Below are 19784 nucleotides of genomic sequence, written 5' to 3' on the forward strand. Positions count from 1 at the left end.
AAGAAATTGGTTGTGGAACTATGCGTATTCTCTACTGGATCGCGGCCATTGGCGGTCCAGGAATTTGTTTCCAGGCCTACGGCCGCCTCCATCATACTGTGACATCACGGGTAGCCCCAAACAAGGTTCGAGTCAGCTCTAGAGAACTATACTCGATTCTCGGATTCGGTGAATCTACAAACTCCAGTGGCAGAGGTGTGCAATACTCGGGCAACGTCGGTAATCCATATGGAAGCAACATCATTGAAGTCCCAGGTGCACACGCGAACCAATATAAATACGTTGTGCGTTTTGAAGGCCCGGAGCAAGGTGAAGCCTGGACTATCGTGATCTGGAACAAGATTGGGCCCGACGGTACAATGGGAGGGTGGTATGGCAAGGCTTGCAAAATTTTTGCTTTGGAAGCTGGCCAAATTCGTTACTTCGCATTTGATGAAGATTCCCAGGGTGGATGGGCTGCAGCGCCTGGTTCTCCTGTTCCAGTTGATGACAATGGTGGCTACGCTTCGACCTGGGGTGAATTTGACTTTGGTTCCGCTACCAATCTGGGCTGGTCGGGGTTCGATGTTTCCGCTATAGCGGCGCAAAACGCTGGCCTTGAGGTTCAGGGTATGAAGGTCTGCGAGGTTCTCACTCATATCTGCTCTGTTATTGGTCCGGCAGCATCCGTCGTTTACAACGCCTACACAAGTGCTGTTGCTGACATTGGCGGTATTGGTGGGAAGCTCGCTCCCGGTCCTGTGAGGCTTGCAGTCATTATTGATTACGATATTACACGCGGATGATAAGCTTGACACTTATTTGGGTAATTTTATATGCAATAGTAACCCTAGATACAGATAAGAAATTGAAAAAATAAAAGAGAGTCAGAATCAGGTGGAATAATGCATTAGAGCGTGATAAGCCTCACACAGCAGCAAATCTTTCTTGACCATCATGGGATGTATATAGCCCTCCTGAACTGGACGGGTTGTTTTTATGTATCTGTTGCCATGATAGTTTTGTCTCGAGATCGATTGTCAGCACTAGTCGAGAATACAAGACCATTGTTTTCCTGCCTCTTTCAGTGTTCAATGCTCTCTTGGTGAGACTCGAAAGGGCGCATTCTTTCGGGGCGGGGCGGTTCTTGGCTTAGGAGGTTCGAGTCTTTCTGACCAGTCCTTGAGGCCAGCTGGAAATCCTGTTCATAGTTCCCAGACAAATCCTCAGGTCGACATAGTTACCAGTTTACTATCGGGGTTACAAAATTTGGGATGGCTCTATTTGTACTGTATCCGCTCGGGTCAACTGAAATAGCATGTAAGGCCAAATCCCCACTGATGGATCTGACCTAGCCACTAGTATAGGACCACTGTCTGTTTTGTGCCATATGTCAGATGTACAGCGACATGCGATGGTAAATAGGACTTCACCGGGGCTCGCACCACTTCCATCCGGATAGCCATTTCCACTGAGGGGCTGGGCACTTTCCTTTCTGGTGGCCGTTAAATCATTCGTGAACAGGTCTGCAACCGGAAGAGCTATATTGTACAGAATAACCTATCAATCCTATTCAAACACTGTGCGGCAGGTATCACTGAATAGTTGAGAGTGGTGTATTTACATTCGTGAAGGTGAGTGACTAGTCCTCCTGATGTAAGTGGTAATCAACCGTATATAATTTCCTCGAAATTCTTAAGCGGAACATTTTAAAAATCCAAGTGTCGTTGGTGTACAAGTGTCCCGTATTTTGAGTTGCTCTTCCCGGTTTCTCTTCATTCTGTCTTGAGCGGCAGCCCAATACTCAAAGGCAGGCGCAAGTCGCCAGCTACCAACAGCTCGCCATCACACCACGGCAAGCGGCAAACCGTACCCCATCCCCACCGAGCGCGTCAACTTAAGTATCAACCGTCAGAATTCCTGTCGACTGGTTCAGTTGGACATTGTCTCCATCATCGTCTTCAAAAATCGTAAATGGCGACAAAGAAGACTCGCGTGAAACAGGAACAGTTGCGCAAGCGGCGTAACAACCTTCTCCGACGCCATAACGACTTTTGGCGTCTTTACTCCATCCGGAGCTGGCTGACTATGGAGATGCCAAATGGCCGAATCTACACTTATCATTCTCATCCGGATGTTCCTCGTCCGACAAGGGACGAGATGGTAAGTTTCTGAGTATTGACCATCGTGGATGATTCTAAAACAATGCAGAATGCTCGTTCTCGACCGGCAGTCCACAAAACCCCTGCAGACTATGTCTCCGATAGACCAACGAATCTAACAATTCCCAAGGCGCCGACATCCTCCATTCCGAAACGACGGAAGGCCGTCTGGGACTCATTTGCCCAATACATGCAATATATTCGAGCATAATGGGACCGAAGGTTGATTTATGGGGGAGGGGGCAAGGGAATAGTTTAAGAACAGATCTTCTATGGTCTCCATGCAATCTTGGTGCGGTCTGCGCGATACAAGAATCTCCCATGTTTCATTCTACAAGCCTGCGGTCAAAAGGAGATCAGCTTGAGTCAGAATCCGTTCTCATTGCTCTTCCGTTGTCCCGAGTAAGCCTTGTACAATACATTTATATCTACCACCAGAATGGTCACGGACAGTTCACGTTGTGCCTTTAGAAGTGAAAAGGTATTCTGAGCAATCCGCAACTCAATTTTCCTTACATTTTTGGCCACATGGCACTCGTCATCGCCGATTACAGGAAATGTGGCTTCTGACATGGACAAGGCTGGCAGTAATCAGCACCTCGGTGTGAACGACACTCGGTTGATTTCACTCATATTGAACGTGTTTGTGTCATCTTGAACGGGATGTTGTCCACCGACGAGGTATCCACTATGTGCAAGAGGGACTTCCAACTTCAGCTCCTTGCACTGAAAGGATCACGCTCACCTCCAAGGCTGTTCCTTTCCTCCGGTCCCCCCGCCCCCCCAACTGCCAGATCTCCTGAGAAATCCTATCTTTGGTCCAGATATTTGCATACGTCCCTGTACCGTTTTGGAATCCTGGGGCATTTTTAAACCAATTTAACTATAGACTGCATGCCCATGCACGGGATTCACTGCCGTGGATTACTATTTCCTACCTATCCCCCCAGGTCTTCCCTTTCCTTATCCGCTCCACCACGGGATTATCTTTGGACTCTTGATTTCTCTTTACGGTACGTTCACGCTCCCTTAGAGTACTCGTGCTGTCGGCCACAGCTGCTTACGGTTAACCGGACCTCTTTTGCAAACCCCAACCGCCCCGATCAACCCGACTGAACAGCCCAATGACCCCAATCTCTAAGGCCATCACCCTTACGTTCGCCATCTTTGTCGTCTCTGGATTGGCCACCACTGCCAAAAACTGCGTCCTCGTATGGAAGACCGTCACCAATGTTGCCTGGGAGACTGTGGATGTGTCTACAGCTCTCTTTCCTGACCGGGCCACTACGATCGCCGATACTGAAATCTTCCCCACTGCCACCGTTGCTGCTCAGATCTTTGAGGAAGAGGAGGCTACAATATCTACCTCCGTTACAACCCTAGCTCCAACCAAGCAGGGCATCACCACTAGTGTTGAACCGGTTGTCCAGGCTGCTAGCTCCAGCATCTTTTGGCTCCATACGACGAACGCTGTGGAGCTCCAAAGGCTCTTCAATCTGTTGGTTCTATTTTGAGCAGGAGAAAGTAAGCATAATTTAAAAATCATTCCAAGAGCATAGCTTACAAGTATCACGTCGTCTGCGTCCTCTTTTGAAAATCGAATTAGATTATTCACTGATTCATGATCTCCAAGCAAGTCGTCAATCCACCTATCAACAGCATCCAAATCCCAATGGCCCTCAAGTGGTCTCAGATGTGGGTGCTGTTGGATTATAGAGAAGAGTTTGCGTTCAATAGCGCGGTTTGAACGGTGGTAGCCTCGACGTAAAAGAAGGGAATGCAGCGTTCGAGGACGAACCTGTCGGGACAGGAAATAAACTGTAATAACTATCTCCTCTTGCGACCATATAAGTGCACGCATCGTAACAAAGCCCCGCTCCTTTGGAGCGAAATTTGATCGCCTTGTCATATCAAGGGATACGTTGCGTGCAAGGAATAGAAGGAGGTTGTTACAGAAAGAGTGGGCGATTCAAATGATCGAGTGCCTGACAAATTGAGACGCTCAATCAGGCATCAGGCCCTGATGAGTTCGCCTGAGAACTGTATTGCAAGTTAGCCCGCGTTAACCAGAGTGAACCAGGGGAATAGATGACTTAAATCTTTGTTGGCTTGTTTAAAATCACTCGCCCAATCGGACAACGGGTATTACCGCCTGTCTGCTCTGGAAAGAAATGGGAAGGCTGGTGGCGGGGGCAGCCTAACCAGATCTGGAGTCGCCTCGTGGGGGCCATTTGGTCGTGTGTTGCCAGACGGCAGTCGCTGGTTCAACTTTCAAGGTTCGAAGACACTTCAGCCATTTCGGGGATGATTTGGCTCTTATATGTCGCATAAGGTGCCCAGTGGAGGTGAGATCTTACTGTTGCTATCCAGAACTGCGAACTCCAGCCCGTGAAACTTCAAACCACGAACTCCTAACCGCGAACTCCCAACCGCAACTTCCAACCCGCGGATACTCCCAGTCTTGCTTAATTCTCTATGCTAGCCGTCGATCCGATGCTGTAGTTGACAGCGACGGACAGCAAGCTGATGAAGCTATTTGCTGAGCTTCCACCGCGCTGTATTGTTCTCCTGGAGGACATCGACACCGCTGGGATGGGACGAAGAGACGATGCAGATGTAGACCAAGAGAGCAGTTCAGGCTCTAGAGTCACCCTATCTGGTCTTCTTAATGTTCTTGATGGTGTGTCATCACAGGAAGGTCGACTGCTCATTATGAAAACCAACCACATCGAACATTTGGACGAAGCACTCATTCGACCTGGCCGCACAGACAAAAAGGTGCATTTTAAACTTGCCGATAGGAAAATGTCCGCCCAACTTTTTCACACTGTCTTCAAGCAGATGCCCGACCAAAAGCAATCCAAGAAACAACTCGGCGATGAGACGATTGAGAGGCTTGCTGTCGACTTTGCTTCCAAGGTGCCAGATCAAGTTTTCAGTCCGGCTGAAGTTTTGTCGTTCCTGATGGAGCAGAAGAACTCGCCTTTCGGGGCTGTTGCTGGTGTTGAAACATGGGCGGTAAAAGCAAAGGAGGCAGCGAGCCAACTGAAGAGAGAAGGTTCTTGGGTACAAGAAGGACATTAAAAACGAGACAGAGAGGGCGAGCGCAACGGAAGGTTAAATGTGCAGGTTAAATGTGCATTCACCCAAGCATAACAGCCCGACTGCACTTGGTTTTGTGGACAGGACTGCCCAAACCTGCCTCGCCAATTGGTTGCCGGTTGAACTTTGAGGCGCTAGTTTTCAAGTCATTTCCCGGCCCTTTACTTTGTTACCCTGCCAATCTTGTTTCTTGGCCCACTGATATTATGCCACCGCTTTTTCTTTGGGTTCGATCCTTTCACTCCTTAATCTTGAACAAATTGATACAGTACTCAGCGGATTAATTCATGGAGCGTCGTATTGCCTTCCATGGAGGTTGATGCAATCCTTAGTCGGATCCATTTAATCGTCAAGTATAAAGACTTGAGCAGGGAATTTCGCAGAGGTCTCTGGTCAACTTTTCTGTCCAGGGCACGTACAATGCAAGGACCTGCCCTTGTTGAGGAGCACGACCTCCGACGATTGGAGTCTTTAGCCCTGAATGGACGAGAGGTGGGTTCCAGAGCGCTGCTGTGTACTTCTCGCTTGCCGACTAACATGGACTAGATCAAAAACATCGCAGCAATTGCACATGCTCTCGCCGAGGCGAATGCCAGCCAAGTGAGCTATAAATACCTGGACGACACGGTATGCTCCCATTCACATGCCAATTGGACACCACTCTGGCCCTCGCAGCGGCACCCACCATCCGGGAGGATGAGGCCGTACCGCAGCATGATCTGGGCGAACAAAAAGACATTGCCGCACAGACAGGTCGATGTTGCATCCCCCGACATCACTGCCGTGCTGCTGTTCACACCATCGCCGACGCTCGCGATATCTGTATACATTCCACCGGAGAGAGGTCTCGATGGAACTTGGACGTTAACTCAAGGGCTGGAAGCAATCCGGCATGCCCATCAACGGGTCCGGAGGGAGTACGGGGACAAGATTGGTATCCTCATCGTCGGAGACTTTAACCGCCACGATCAGCTCTGGGGAGGAAATCGTGTGGCAACGCGGCGCCGTCAGGGCGAAGCGGAACCAATTGTGCTCCTCATGGCAGACTGGGGCCTAACAAGTTTACTGCCCCGAGGGATCTTCACCCGGGAGGAAGGCCCACATCGGTCGACCATCGATCTTGTCCTCGCGTCGACGGAGCTGAGCGGACGGGTCACACGGTGTCGCGTCCACCCCGTTGAGCATGGGTCAGACCATCGTGCAATTGAAACAACCTTCCAGAGCGAAGCGCGACCAACGCTCCCCCCGACAACCCGCTTCTCATTCCGCGAAGCTCCATGGGCCGACATCAACAGGGAGTTAAAAGACCTAGAGACGGAGATCATAGATATCACAGACCGCTCAGAACTGGACGCGACTGCGGGGCGCTTGACTAGCAGGATCAGCTTAGCAATTCGTCAGCTAGTCCCGGTTGCGCGGCCATCCCCATACAGCAAACGATGGTGGACTCCGGAGTTAACGGCATTGCGAGACACGTACACATGGGCCCGAAATCGGTGCACGCGAGCTCAGCGGTATGGAGTCGACCTTGCTGCGCTGGAAGACACCGCATCATACCTGCGGGGACAGTACCACCGAGCAATCCGTGACACCAAGCGACGGCATTGGAGAGAGTTCCTCGACAATACCGACAACATTTGGAAAGCGGCACGATACCTCCAGCCGGGAGATCGTTCCATGGGGATAGTCCCCACTCTGCGCTCAGGTGACCAAACGATTAATGATGATCAGGGAAAGGCCCATGCACTCCTTGAGACCTTCTTTCCCCCGCTGCCCAATATCCAGGATGAGTCGCCGAGAGACAGGCCGCTGCCGGACGCCCTTCCAATGGAAACGATTACCCCACACGAGATCGAGGTGGCTCTGATGAGGATGGCGTCGTGGAGAGCCCCCGGACCGGATGCGCTGCCGGTGGTGGTGTGGCAACAAATATGGCCTACTGCGAAACACTGGGTCGTCGAAATCTTTCAAGCGTCACTCCGATTCAGCTACTTCCCTAGCGTCTGGAAGGTTGCTAAGATCGTGGTGATACCGAAGGGAGGACGTGACCCATCGCTACCGAAGTCATACCGCCCTATCTCGTTGTTGGCGACGCTTGGAAAGGTGCTGGAAGCAGTCGTCGCCAACAGAATCGCAGCCCTAGTCGAAAAACACCAGCTACTGCCCCCGAATCACTTCGGGGCCCGGCGGAGGCGGTCATGCGAGCAAGCGCTCAACATTCTCATGGAAAAGATCCACGATGCGTGGCGCGAGGGCAAAGTCCTCAGCCTCGTGAGCTTCGATGTGAAGGGTGCCTACAACGGGGTGGACCCGGACGTTCTGTTACGGAGACTGCGAGAGCGACGGATCCCTGAGACCCTGATCCGGTGGGTCGGTAGCTTCTGCTCCTACCGGCGCGCTACGATCGCCGTGAATGCGTACCAGTCCGAGGAAATGGCCATCCACCACGCGGGTTTGCCGCAAGGATCACCGCTTTCTCCCATTCTCTTCTTGTTCCTGAATGCGAATCTGGTCGATGTTCCTATCACCAGAAGAAAGGAGCGATCGCATTCGTCGACGATTATACACGATGGACGGTGGGCTCGTCGGCCGAGGCGAACACAGCAACGCTCCAGCGGAAGGTCATTCCGCGGGCGTTAGAGTGGGCGGCGCGGTCTGGCGCAGCATTCGAGGCCGAAAAGACATCATTCACTTCACGAGGAACCAGCGGCATCGCCAACTCCCCGCGGTTCCGTTATACGTGGATGGAGCGATTGTTGCCCCGGCACCTGAAGTTAAGATTCTTGACGTGATACTCGACCAGGATCTACGGTTTAAATCACATATCGGAAGGGCGGCGGGCAAGGGAATGAAAGCCGTCCTTGCACTAAGGCGTCTGCGGGGGCTGCCACCATCTGTGGCTCGCCAGCTATTCATCTCAACGGTTGCATCGAAGATCGACTATGCAGCGTCGGTGTGGTGCTCGATGCGAAAGGATACTATCGTCGCCCCGGGAATTGGACGGCCGTTCGAAGCTACCCAGCGGGTTGCGACGCAGGCAATAACTGGCGTGTTCCGAAATACGGCTCTCGCCATTGCGGAAGCGGAGGCGGGGATTGAACCGACTATCGTACGCCTTCGAGCACGCATCGTGAAGCACTGGATCTCCTGTCACACCCTACCGAAGGACCATCCTTTCTGGTCCTGTCGAGCGTCTGCAGCAATGCAGGAGGGAAGTTACCTGTCACCGTTCAAGATTTTGGCGAAACATGGGCCACAATGCTTGTCCGACCTAGAGGTCATTCGGCCCTTCCCTTTAGACCCGTGGCAACGGTCTCTCAGTGATTTGATCACCACCGTTGGATCGAATATGCATGAGTTACATGAAGCCGGCCATGCCCGCCTGTGGCTGTTCACCAGCTTCAGCGTCCGCAATGGTCTGATCGGAGCCGGGCTGGTTGTTCGCGTTAACCAAGTCGACATTGTCTCGTCGAACCGGACGGTCGGCAGCGACGATACGCTCAACGCTCACTACGCCCATATAGGGGCGGTGTTGGAGGCTGTCTCGTACATCGAGACGATGCTCCCTCGTATCCAGATGTCACCGTGGAAAATGCACATTACGATTGTTGTGAACAACCCTACGGTCCTGCTATCGCTCGCAAAGCCACATCTCCAGGGCGGACAGGCTCTGATCACCCAGATTACGGAGGGAATCAATAGACTGACGGAGATGGGCGCTAAGGTCAACCTGCAGCCACCTACAGAAGAGGACAGTGAGAATACAGCACCAGCGCATAGCCTAGCACGCGAAGCAACAACGGAGAACAGCGAAGTTAACCCCCCGCCATGGGCGCGAGTCCAGCTCCGGGCGTCCGCGTTGCGATGGGCACGGGCCAATGCTCAACGGCACCGGAAGGATAACTTCCAACAGTCGACCACTGGCCAGTTTACACGCCAGCTGGATTCTGCTCTCCCAGGACCTCATACGGAGATGTTATATGATTGTCTGAACCGGGAGAAAGCGTCGATACTAGCTCAACTCCGCACGGGGTATGCCAGATTCAATGGGTATCTTCATCGTATCGGCCGGAGTGATAGCGATTTGTGTGTATGTGGCGTCGAGCGAGAAACGGTGGCGCACTTCCTGCTCCGATGCACACGATGGAACGAACAGCGTCGCGCGCTTATTGAAGCAGCGGGCCCTCACTTTGGTAGCCTGCCATGGATGTTGGGAGGGAAAGCGGAGAGGGTAGACGGGGCAAGTGAGCCTAATGGGAGAACATGGAAGCCCGATATCAGAATCGTCAGAGCTGTCATCGCGTTCGCAATGGAGACAGAACGATTGGTTGTTGAAGGGTGAAGCGGAATGATGACTGCATTACAGAAGATCGCGCGGTGGTGAACCTACCAAATGTACATAGTCAACGGAGCAGTGCACACTAGCCAGGGGGCTGCATACGGCCTAAGGTCGTGAAAAGCCTGAGGAATAAATAAATAAATAAATAAATAAATAAATAAATAAATAAATAAATAAATAAATAAATAAATAAATAAATAAATAAATAAATAAATAAATAAATAAATAAATAAATAAATAAATAAATAAATAAATAAATAAATAAATAAATAAATAAATAAATAAATAAATAAATAAATAAATAAATAAATAAATAAATAAATAAACTACCGGCTACCTTATTTCATTATATCCCAGCTACTACACTGGCTATCCTATTTCTGTACTCTGACTCCTAATATGGCGTTATTGAGACTCTCGAATCAACCCGTCCCTGAGCTCGCATACCTCTTAATAACAAATGGGTGTTTCTCCTTTCTTCCCTCTTGCAGGTTTAGCATCAATACTCATTAGTAGACATGTTTTGTTTTTCACACAGTATCTGAACATCGAATTTGGGCAACGGGGAGTAACTCTAAGAATAAATCTGACACTCTCCGGTTTGCCACTCTCTGGTGGTGCCATCGAAACAATAACAGACCCCTGGCGGGGTGGAGTTTAGGTCCTCGGCTTTTATTATGCAAACTACCTCCGAATCGGACGAAGTGGGTGTCGTGGCGGTCGGCGACTGAAGGGGTTGAGCCGCTGAGGTGGTGGTCCTCATTGATGAGATGCATCGCCCCGCGCTGCTGGGAGTCATTGCCCCTCTGTTTGAAGTATCAGAAGGCTGTGGGGGTATTCCAGGGACGGTCGGCGGGGTTGTCACTGCGTCAGGTGCCGGCAATGAGCATTGAGCGGCACAGGAGCAGCCAGCATTATCTCGGCGAGCTGGCGATCTCTTGAGTTTCATGAGGGGTTCCCGCACATGATGGCCAAGAAGATCCCACGAGGGTCTAAGAGATCTGCATCCTCCTTTAGAATTGACGAGGCCTGTTAAAAAGTCAGTCACTAATTCTCGGTCTAAAATTAATGAAATCACCGACAAGACGATATTGCGCTCTCGAGTCTGCTTTCGCAGTTGGAGGCAAGGGATACTGTGTAGGCGTTATCTTGTAGGACGTAGCTCAGAGAGCTGTTTACATTCGTAGCAAGAGCCCATCGTCTGACCAGGGCACAAGTGTTCTGAGAAAGCTTATTGAATTCACCTTGCGCATAGGTCATGGTGACCAACGCTGTTATTGGAGGATAGAGAAGCATTATAGACGCGGCGTGCGTGCGCGACTGATTCAAATACAATAAGACAATTGTTCACAGATCCATACTTTCGCAGATTTCAAGCCACGGCGTGCAGAGTCGTTTTATTGAATACCTTGGATGAATTTGACTGTTGTGCGCTCGGACACAAATTACCCAAAAGAATACCATCCCAACGCAAAAAGAACAGGGTAGAGTTTGATGAACGGTAGCCCGCGCGGGCGACCATCCTTGCTGAGACAGCCCTTTTCTTATTTACTGCTGGATCGTCGGAGAATATCCAGCCTCACAGGACGCCGTTCATGAGATCTAATATCGAAAGATCTCGATCTCTTTGTTCTGACAGCATCACAGAAACCAACCAAGCAAGATACCCAAATCACCTAATCAGTGTTGCCTGCCCTGCCAGAGTTGATGTTCGAACTGTTGGATGGACATAGGCCTGCCAGTGCCAACCGTGCGTTCTTTTCTTGAGTCGTGATGCTTTGAATTGACAACCTGAAATTTTCGGCAACTTGGGAGACAGCCGAGAATCCATCGGAAGGGTTGCACTTTTCGCTCTTATAAAAATCATCCAAGTCCTTGGTCACTTCAGCTACTAACTCCTGTAGCTGTTTGAAGAGACTGTAACAGGCGCGATAGTATGCATATTCTCCTTGCTGCTGACCAATTGCTCTCACAATGTCTGCTATATCGCCCATGATGCGTAATTTGAGGCGTTAAGGTCAAGGATTTCATATAATAGTTCAGAAGCTGAATTGGACTGTCCGAACGCGCTTATCGGCGGCTGTTTTTATATTTTAAGGGAGACGAAGGCGATGAAGGCTATATCAATGGAGGCTCAATTCAATTTGTACACATGAAGGCAGTATTAGTGCAGAATGGTGTATCGTGTAATACAGCTCTCTTTCTTTGCACATTTGCGTATAATAACAAGAAGCGGACAGCCCCAGATGTAGTGGGCACGAGATGTTGGTGTGAGATTTACCAGGCGGACCACATCGAGTAACTAAACTAAATCAAATTGAAGGGCTGTCATGAAATGTTCCATTGTGAATGTCAGGCAAGCGGCTTGGCTACTACGTAAACTGGATCCTGGTGATGTGCCATGGTCACAGTACTCGTATGTATGGACTGACGTTTAAACGAAAGACCACAAGATGTTAACTACGTCACCGTGCCTTAGTCACCGTGCTATAATCGCTCAGCGGTGAGAAACCTCCCATGAAATACAAAATAAAAAAACCACCAATATAATCAATGTACGCGGTGTCCTGATAATCCATAGAGCTTCCACGCTACCTAGACGGAAACCCCGCTCTCAGATTATCGTACGAGGAGGTGGGATAATTCAATTCGTTCCAAGATTCAGTCAGAATCCCGAAAGTGTCAACAACCTTTTCAAATTGATCAGTAATCGCACTCCCCACGCAAAATCACACCGGTGGTAGTCAGGGTCACACACCGTTGTGATCAAACTGTCAGTGCCATTCTTATCGCCACTGCTCTCCCACCACATCCCCCCGCCAAGTCCTTTGGTCATGATATATTGGGCTTTATCACGTGCAACTTGAGGAGTATCGTAACTGACCATCATTTGATTCGCTTCATCGTAGCTGTAGCTAGCAAGCGGTTGCGATAAGTAATCGATGGCAGCTCCAGCCAGGGGCAGTGCCTTGTAGTCCCAAACGCCGTTTTCCCACCTGCCACTGCCTACCCCAGTGAAAGGCATGCCTGGTCCCGCTGTGCCCATGAAAGATCGACCATAAAGAGGCATACCCAGCACGATTTTGTCAGTTGCCACTCCTTTGGATGTGTAGTAGGCTACGGCCTGGTCAGTATTGAACGGAGTGCTGGATGGGTTGGCTGTCGAAACGTAAACATTGGCGTCGTGCCCAGCAACTGTACTCCAGCTACCGGAATAGTCATAGGCCATCAAATTCCAGAAGTCAATGTAAGTATCCATCCCGCCTACATGAAGGTTTGCATAATTTGTTGGACCTACTTAGAGATCAGTCTCGCCACAAATGGGATGAATATCACCGGTGCTGATCCAACTTACCGGCTGGGCAGGCAACCGTGATCAAGAAGTGGTAGTCGTTCGCATTTGCAGCACTATAGGTATCTAGCGACTACCCAGCCGTGAGATTAGACCTACTCCCCAGAAGCTTGGGTCAAGGAGTACACACCGTACGCAGCTGTTCAAGCGTAGAGACCATGTTATTGGCCTGGGTATCGCTGGCAGGGTACTGCGGTACCATTAGTACGACAGCATGAAGCGTGATCTGGGGATGCGTAACCTGCCTCCCAGTCAATGTCGATACCATCGAATCCGAAGTTCTTCACCAAGTTCGTGGCAGATGACGCAAAGGTTGCCTGGCCAGAGGCAGTACTCAGCGCAGGAGCAAAATTCGCGGAGTATGTCCATCCGCCGACGGACAGAAGCACCTTCAGGTTTCGGTTCTTTTGTTTGAGAAGGAAGAGCTGTTTGACACAGCCGTAAATATTGTTTCCTTCATCGTCCCAGGAATCTCCGGAGTAATGTTTTTCTACATCCGCCCAAGAATCCGTCATGTATACCTCCCCGGTATCGGGGCGTATATTCGCAAAGGCATACAGCACATGCGTCAACTTCTCGACAGGGAGGTCACTAGGATTGAAGTTGCGGCCGTAGATTGCCTTTGCACGTCAGCCAATCTACCAAGTTTGAACGAGGCGGGTTGCGCCATGATAACTTACCCAGTTGACAAAATAGGCCACCGAGCGATATCCCCCCGCAGCACGAGTCCCGAGCGCTGAATTGTTCGCGCTGTCAGAATGGGAAACGGCCGAAGTAATAGCAATCCATGCATTCACCTGCAGCAGCCAAAGGAAAAGCCTCATGGTGAATGGACTATTCTGCAAATAGTGTCCTGGCCTGTCACGGGACTTGCTGAATGATAGAGCATTAACATGTACAGCAGATAGAGAGCACCCCGTACTTGTAGCGTCAGAATAAACTCAACAAGACAGACATCGAAGCAAATATGTACTGCAATTGTTTGAGAACACGTTTACTATATTGACAATATGCTCTTGTGGATCGACAAGGCGTAGCAACATTCATATAGAGAGACTTCGCCAGATCTAAGCCTTGTCGTCTTTCGTGCAAACCCCCTTCCGATTTCTTCAAGCAAGTGAATATTTATCACTTGTCAAGTGTAGCGATGCTGAAGAAATCGTGGCGCTTGTTCAATTCCTCCTCCAGTGCTTTCTTGGGGTCTGTTCTGCTTGGGTGGACTGTTATTCCATTGAATTTCTACTCTTACGGTGCTGTGGGTGCATCAGATTAGACGCGTACGTAATGATTCGGAGGTACAGTGCTGTAATTCGAAAATGGTGGGTCTCGATAGCTTCCCGAAATGAAATATGAATACCGGAACAATTATTCGGTGCATTTAAGACTATTCAACAGTGGCAGCAGCACTGTCAACTTATTCCCAGGAAACAAGAAGAGCTCCATTGAGATCCCAGGAGCCTTGGACATGCTATTTGGCGGTGACCATAGGAGCGCATTTATTTACTTTTACTCTAGCTGCGACACAAGTAGATGTCTACGGAGCATGATTATTGAGTTTTGCACTTTGAACATGGTTATTCTGAAGCCGTTTGGAGTAATTTGGACAATTCTCTCGTTCCTCTTACATCTTCTCCACTGCATCTTTCTCTGCCTACTGTCAACTCAGTCAATCTCATTCCTCGACTAAGCTTCTCACTGTCTATTTCGGCATGCGCATTGCTGGCGACCCAGTCGGCCCTCATATTGATAGAGGTTAACACACCTGCTATAGCAATCCTCCTTGCTACAGTTGGCGTCGTTGTCTCCATACCGGGGGTATGGTGTTCTTCACCCAAAGATCAAATAAGATTTCGCGTGAGGTCTGATCTTGTCACAGTTTGTTCAAATATACGTCCACCTACGACATCCTACCTTCCAACCTCACGGATTAAGGATATTCTGCTTCATTCTTGCTAGGACCTCCACAGTAACAAAGCTGGTTTTCTGCCTTATTGGGAGTCTGACGAGCTCACCAACCCAACGCCTGTTCATTGTGTTCATCTCATTTGACTATCTGCGCATCGCTTTGTTCCACTGGTGGCTAGTGCGATACACGATCCCCGGTCTCCAGTTGCGTTTAACACTAAAGCGTATGGCATGGTTTCTCTCTAGCATAGCTTCGATCAGTTGTCTGATCACCGTACTAGCTTATGTGTTCAATCGTTCGTTGTTTCCTGTGGGGGTAAGTGCGTCTAACTTTATCTTTTTTACCCCGACGCTGATTAGCCCAGTTACAAGTTGTTCTAACCAGTGCCTCAAATTTGCTTTCTCCATTTGTTCAGTTAGGGTCCTGTGGAGCCCAACCGGCGGATGAAAGGTTACAGAATTTGGATACGGAGTGTGTATAGAGTTCATTGAGTGCAACCCCAGAATGCGAATTTATCTATACCTTCCCTCGCGCGTAGATTCGCGTGTTGAACGATCATGTGGCGACTTTGCAGTCTGAAGGATACCAATGTTGAACGATAGAAGAGAAAAGACAGTCACGAAGATGACAGTAATTCTGCGAATCAGATACAACCAATAGCCAGCCTTGCCAGCAGAACAACGAAATGGAAGATAACAGCAGGTAGGATCAGCAAAGAAACCGCGGAAACACTCCTGTAACCTCGGAATGAACGTTGTCCCTGCATTCACTCTACACAGGAGTCCGAATTGTATTGCACTTCCGCCTGGTTGCCCTTATAAAAAGAGGTTACGGCCCAGACTCCAACGCTAAGCCAAATCTCTTCTCAATCGCCTGACGGCTGTATGAACAAGTAACCTTTTCAATAGATGGTCCCACTATTCTTACTCTACGAGACTCCGCGGTCATCGTGATTCTCGATATTTTTGGGATCTCCTACTTTGCCTTGTTTACACTTCAATGCCTTCTCTTTCGTTTCCCTGAGTCCCATGCGGACATCAGTAACTCGCTCGCGACACTTCTTTTCGGCGTTGGTGTCATCTCTTGGTGTTTCCTGAGTCTCGCCTACCGTGTCCTTCTCGTCCTCGGTACCGCAAATGCGTGTGAGTGGGAGAAGCTGGAGTTCGGAGGGATTCTGTTGTTGATTTATACAACCACCGTCTCCTACGTCGCTCTTCAGTTCGCCGTTCGCCCTGTGGCGCAGCTTGGATACATTTGCGCTATCTCTTTGCTTTTTGTGGGACACTTGGTCGAAGTCCTGGCACATCCTTCGGGCACTCCCGTGACGAGTCTCAAGTTTCAATATCACTGCGCCTCCCTGGGCTTGCTCGCCCTGGTACCGATGATCCATAGCTTTGCGGGGCCTCTCGGTCAGCCCGTGCCGCTGACTTGGGAAGTTGCTCGTGTTGCCGCTTATAATGGTCTTGGGTTCATGCAGTATTTCGTCCGGCCCTTTGAGAGAATGGGCCACTTCAATAGATGGCAACCCAGTTTATACATCACGCATCTAGTTCTTGTATATAGCGCTGTAATGCTATCATCAAAAATTGTGCCTGCAGTGCACTAGCAGGCTGCAGCGGTTATGATGGAATGAGGATAGCAGTATCCAGTGCGATCAATAGAAGCTGAGTCCCTCCGATGGGAGCGGAAATTCAGCCAAAAATTGTTCACGTTGATCAAATGCCGCCGTACTCTCACGCGCACAGATGGTGACCGGGAGATCGTTTGTAACTAAAGGGAGGATTTCTACTGGCTCTCCCTTACGTTGCTTCGCCACCTTGGAAAAGCGACTGGGAACCCAGGTGAGCGCTACGTGGGTCTGTTGGGCTATCCCCACTATTTGACGCAGTTTCCGAACGGCCACCTGGCTTTAGGGTGAGCTATCTCTGGTAACTTTAGCCATTTTCATTGTTATTTATGTCTCTGAAAACTAGATTGTCAATTAAATAGACTACTGATTTGCATACTAGGTGTTTGCATGAAGACAGCCGATAGCGCATCCTCTGAAAGAGTGTGTCGATGAGTAATATTCAACAACTCTGTATCCACACAGCAGAAGACGCGATCGAGAACTAATTTCTCTATCGGAAGAGTACAGTGCTACAGGTAAATTCGAAATTGCCTTCCATATTCTCCACATAGAAATTTGTTCTAGAACCCTGAGCCAAGACATGGCATTCCAATTTCGGCTAGACAGTCCGGGGTTCGATCCATATCATAGGTCGAAGCAGTATAGCTGGATCCGTTATTGCCCTAGTGCTAGGGTCCCAGATAGTTTCTCTGTGTAAAATGTGGAAGGCAATTTCGAATTTAGCTGTATCGGCTTGAATTGTAGACAATATGGTGCCGTACAGTAGAAATACGGGCCGTGTGCAGGAAAATCACACAAGGGGCCCTGATCTACCCTGTAGATTGTTTTGGTCCAAAGAACTGTCATTCACATGTGCCAGGCAAAGTTCGGTAAGATATTGACACAATTGGTTGACTTTGCTTTCGATAACGTCGGCCCTATGGGTGTCCCATTGATCTAAGATCGCAGAAAGAGCGAGAGCTTCTGTAACTGTTTTTTGCAGAGCTACCAATCGATGACCATCCAAAATAGCCTCGGCCTGGTCTAAAGCCGATCGCAGGCTAGGATGCCCTCGATTCCTCAGGGCAGCCTGGACCTCGAGCTGATCATCGTTCAAAACCCGTTTCAGTTTGAAAAATTTGTAGACGATTAACGAGACGCCGAACAGCACAAATGTCACTGCTGTCACAATAATCGTCGTCAGAGCCATGACAGAGCAGGTTCCGGATTGTGAAGCCAAAATATTGACGGCTGTCGTCAGCAACCCTGCAGTCGCGTTAAGGCAAGCTGGACTGTGAATTTTTCTCAGTTCTGGAAAACGGGCTTCTGCGCAGGGACCTTACAGAAAGATTTTGTTGATGAGCCAGGGATAATTGTCTTTGAACTTGACCCAGAGCCAGCCCAACATGGCACCCCCAGTAATGAGGAAGAGAAACGCAATGACAAGGAGGGGAGGGTTCTGAATCGTCTTCAGCGCCGCCCGACCTGCCCCATTCTTTTGGAGTACATCTTGGACTTCGTTCGACTTTTTCAAAGACGTGAACGTGCCCGGGATGATCACATATCCCGCAAGCAGCACCCAATTGGCTGCGTTGGCGGAAAGGTTGAACCTTCAATCCATCTGTGCTTCTTCTCTCAGCATTTTCGTGTACTCGTTCCCTTTGCTTGTGCGACGGTGGACAGTGCTTGCGCGAATGTGCTGCCCACTGCTATGAGAGCGGATAGTCTGAGTAGCCATGATGTGGACTACTATACGGAATTCAAGAGTTGAAGGGTTTTAATACTACCGACCAAGGTCCTTCAAACCCACAACTGGGAATAAGACGTTTTAATTGAGAATTTGCATCGTCGCAAAGCGGATCAATAGACGTACTTTTCAGAGGTCGGCATCCGAGGGCGATCAAGACCGTAGCCCAGAAGTGAGGGCGGGCAGATAGGCTGTTGGCGGCTGTCGTCTAGCCCGGTGATATATATTCCCAGTCTGTCAAATTCTTAAGGTTTATTATCAATTCCTTATGGGGGCGGTTTATGACTTACCCATTGTCGACTGCAGCGTCACAAAAGCTGCGGGAGAACAGTCACTTTGGAGTGTTCTCCAACGAGGTAAACTCCAGGCCAGAGAACAGTCATTTAAGATGTAGTATAAAGTGCACCCTGTCTCATGCCTTCGCCGTGACTTTTTTACGGAAGCTCCTTCCCTACCACTCCTACTCAATGGCAGCCTGGCTCGACACCGCCAGAGGGAACTCGGGCTAGGCCCTGACGGATACTGGTCGGCTGGAAGCACTGGTGCAGTGGATGACCCATCCCGATACTCAGTATCCCTGCTTGGTTTGTTTCGCTGGAAACGGAAATCGGGTCAGGGCGCTTCGGGCTCTCTTTCCTCATAACAATGTCACTCGCAGAGGCCCCGCTGCTCTCATGCGGCTACACTTGAGCACGGAAACTGCTGGAAAGGACCATCCGGTGCTCTTCGCCGAATGTGGTGCCTATAATAGCTCCGGCTGTGCGGACCCAGCACTGTACAGGAATTCCGATCATAGATTTCGGCAATACTCAGTGTCCCAACGGACAAGCGGTTCGGCGGCAGACGTGAACCTACATATAATCTCACAGGTTATCTTGCCCTGGACGCAAATCCTCTGCCTTTTCGTAGATAGTGTGTCTGAAATGCAAGAGCTTCAGCGGCTGCTTGATCAGCCCCCTCACAAGATACAGGTGGGGTCCCATTCAGTTACCGTTCGCTTGAGAATTCTCATCGTTCTCACCACTTCTCAAAACTATGCTCCACACGAGCTGGCCGCGGCAGTGCCGCAGGACCATTCCGGTGACGTGCTTGCTCCTGAAGTCACATTTGTAGATCTACGAGATCGGTCCGAATTGTCCCCCATAGCTGCCTTTGAGCCATTGCGCGGCATTATTCTTGACAAACTTCAGTCAGTTCGGATTGAACAGACACAGGATAGAGTGCTGTTCTCTGCTACTCATCTTTGTGCACTCTGGAAAAGCAACTTGGAAACCAAGATGCGAAGACTAGACACTGCAGCGTTTGATTGTCTCCGCGTAGCGCGAAAGAATTATCTATCACCGCTGAGTAGAAAGTCATGCATTGTGGAGTTCTTGAGGCAAGCTCAGAAAATCGGTTGCGAGGCTGAGGATGTTAATACGTTTGTCGCTTCGGCCATTTTGATAGACGCCTATCCGCCAGGGATGCATTATGAGTCTGCCCATTCCCTTACTTGTCGACCCTACCTCGCCCATCCCATGGCCGGCATGTCTCTAGCTTTCTGGCTTTCTTGGCTGACAATCTCAGCTTTCAATCCAAACCACGTCTT

The 19784-nt window shown here is 49.7% G+C and overlaps 6 protein-coding genes across 6 annotated transcripts; 5 read left to right on the plus strand and 1 right to left on the minus strand.

Annotated features, from left to right (window-relative positions):
- Positions 1–20: 20 nt before the first annotated feature.
- N7458_005955 (Allergen Asp f 4) lies at positions 21–785 on the plus strand (the record flags this gene model as incomplete). The annotated part of the gene is made up of 1 exon (XM_056909337.1): positions 21–785. The coding sequence occupies one exon, from the start codon at positions 21–23 to the stop codon at positions 783–785; it is 765 nt and encodes a 254-aa protein (XP_056765041.1).
- Positions 786–1953: 1168 nt separating this feature from the next.
- On the plus strand, positions 1954–2352 carry N7458_005956 (uncharacterized protein; the record flags this gene model as incomplete). Its single annotated transcript, XM_056909338.1, has 2 exons — positions 1954–2142; positions 2191–2352. The coding sequence occupies 2 exons, from the start codon at positions 1954–1956 to the stop codon at positions 2350–2352; spliced, it is 351 nt and encodes a 116-aa protein (XP_056765042.1).
- Positions 2353–3265: 913 nt separating this feature from the next.
- On the plus strand, positions 3266–3655 carry N7458_005957 (Allergen Asp f 7; the record flags this gene model as incomplete). Its single annotated transcript, XM_056909339.1, has 1 exon — positions 3266–3655. One exon carries the CDS (start codon positions 3266–3268, stop codon positions 3653–3655), a length of 390 nt encoding a protein of 129 aa, XP_056765043.1.
- Positions 3656–4667: 1012 nt separating this feature from the next.
- On the plus strand, positions 4668–5225 carry N7458_005958 (uncharacterized protein; the record flags this gene model as incomplete). Its single annotated transcript, XM_056909340.1, has 1 exon — positions 4668–5225. The coding sequence occupies one exon, from the start codon at positions 4668–4670 to the stop codon at positions 5223–5225; it is 558 nt and encodes a 185-aa protein (XP_056765044.1).
- Positions 5226–5630: 405 nt separating this feature from the next.
- N7458_005959 (uncharacterized protein) lies at positions 5631–9585 on the plus strand (the record flags this gene model as incomplete). The annotated part of the gene is made up of 3 exons (XM_056909341.1): positions 5631–5735; positions 5790–7695; positions 7775–9585. The coding sequence occupies exons 1-3, from the start codon at positions 5664–5666 to the stop codon at positions 9583–9585; spliced, it is 3789 nt and encodes a 1262-aa protein (XP_056765045.1). The 5' UTR covers positions 5631–5663.
- Positions 9586–12173: 2588 nt separating this feature from the next.
- On the minus strand, positions 12174–13758 carry N7458_005960 (glycoside hydrolase family 18 protein; the record flags this gene model as incomplete). Its single annotated transcript, XM_056909342.1, has 6 exons — positions 12174–12272; positions 12341–12876; positions 12938–13007; positions 13065–13124; positions 13222–13554; positions 13615–13758. The coding sequence occupies 6 exons, from the start codon at positions 13756–13758 to the stop codon at positions 12174–12176; spliced, it is 1242 nt and encodes a 413-aa protein (XP_056765046.1).
- Positions 13759–19784: the final 6026 nt, after the last annotated feature.

Source organism: Penicillium daleae, assembly GCF_028827525.1.
Source record: "Penicillium daleae strain IBT 16125 chromosome Unknown utg000006l_segment0_segment0, whole genome shotgun sequence".
Lineage (NCBI taxonomy): Eukaryota > Fungi > Ascomycota > Eurotiomycetes > Eurotiales > Aspergillaceae > Penicillium > Penicillium daleae.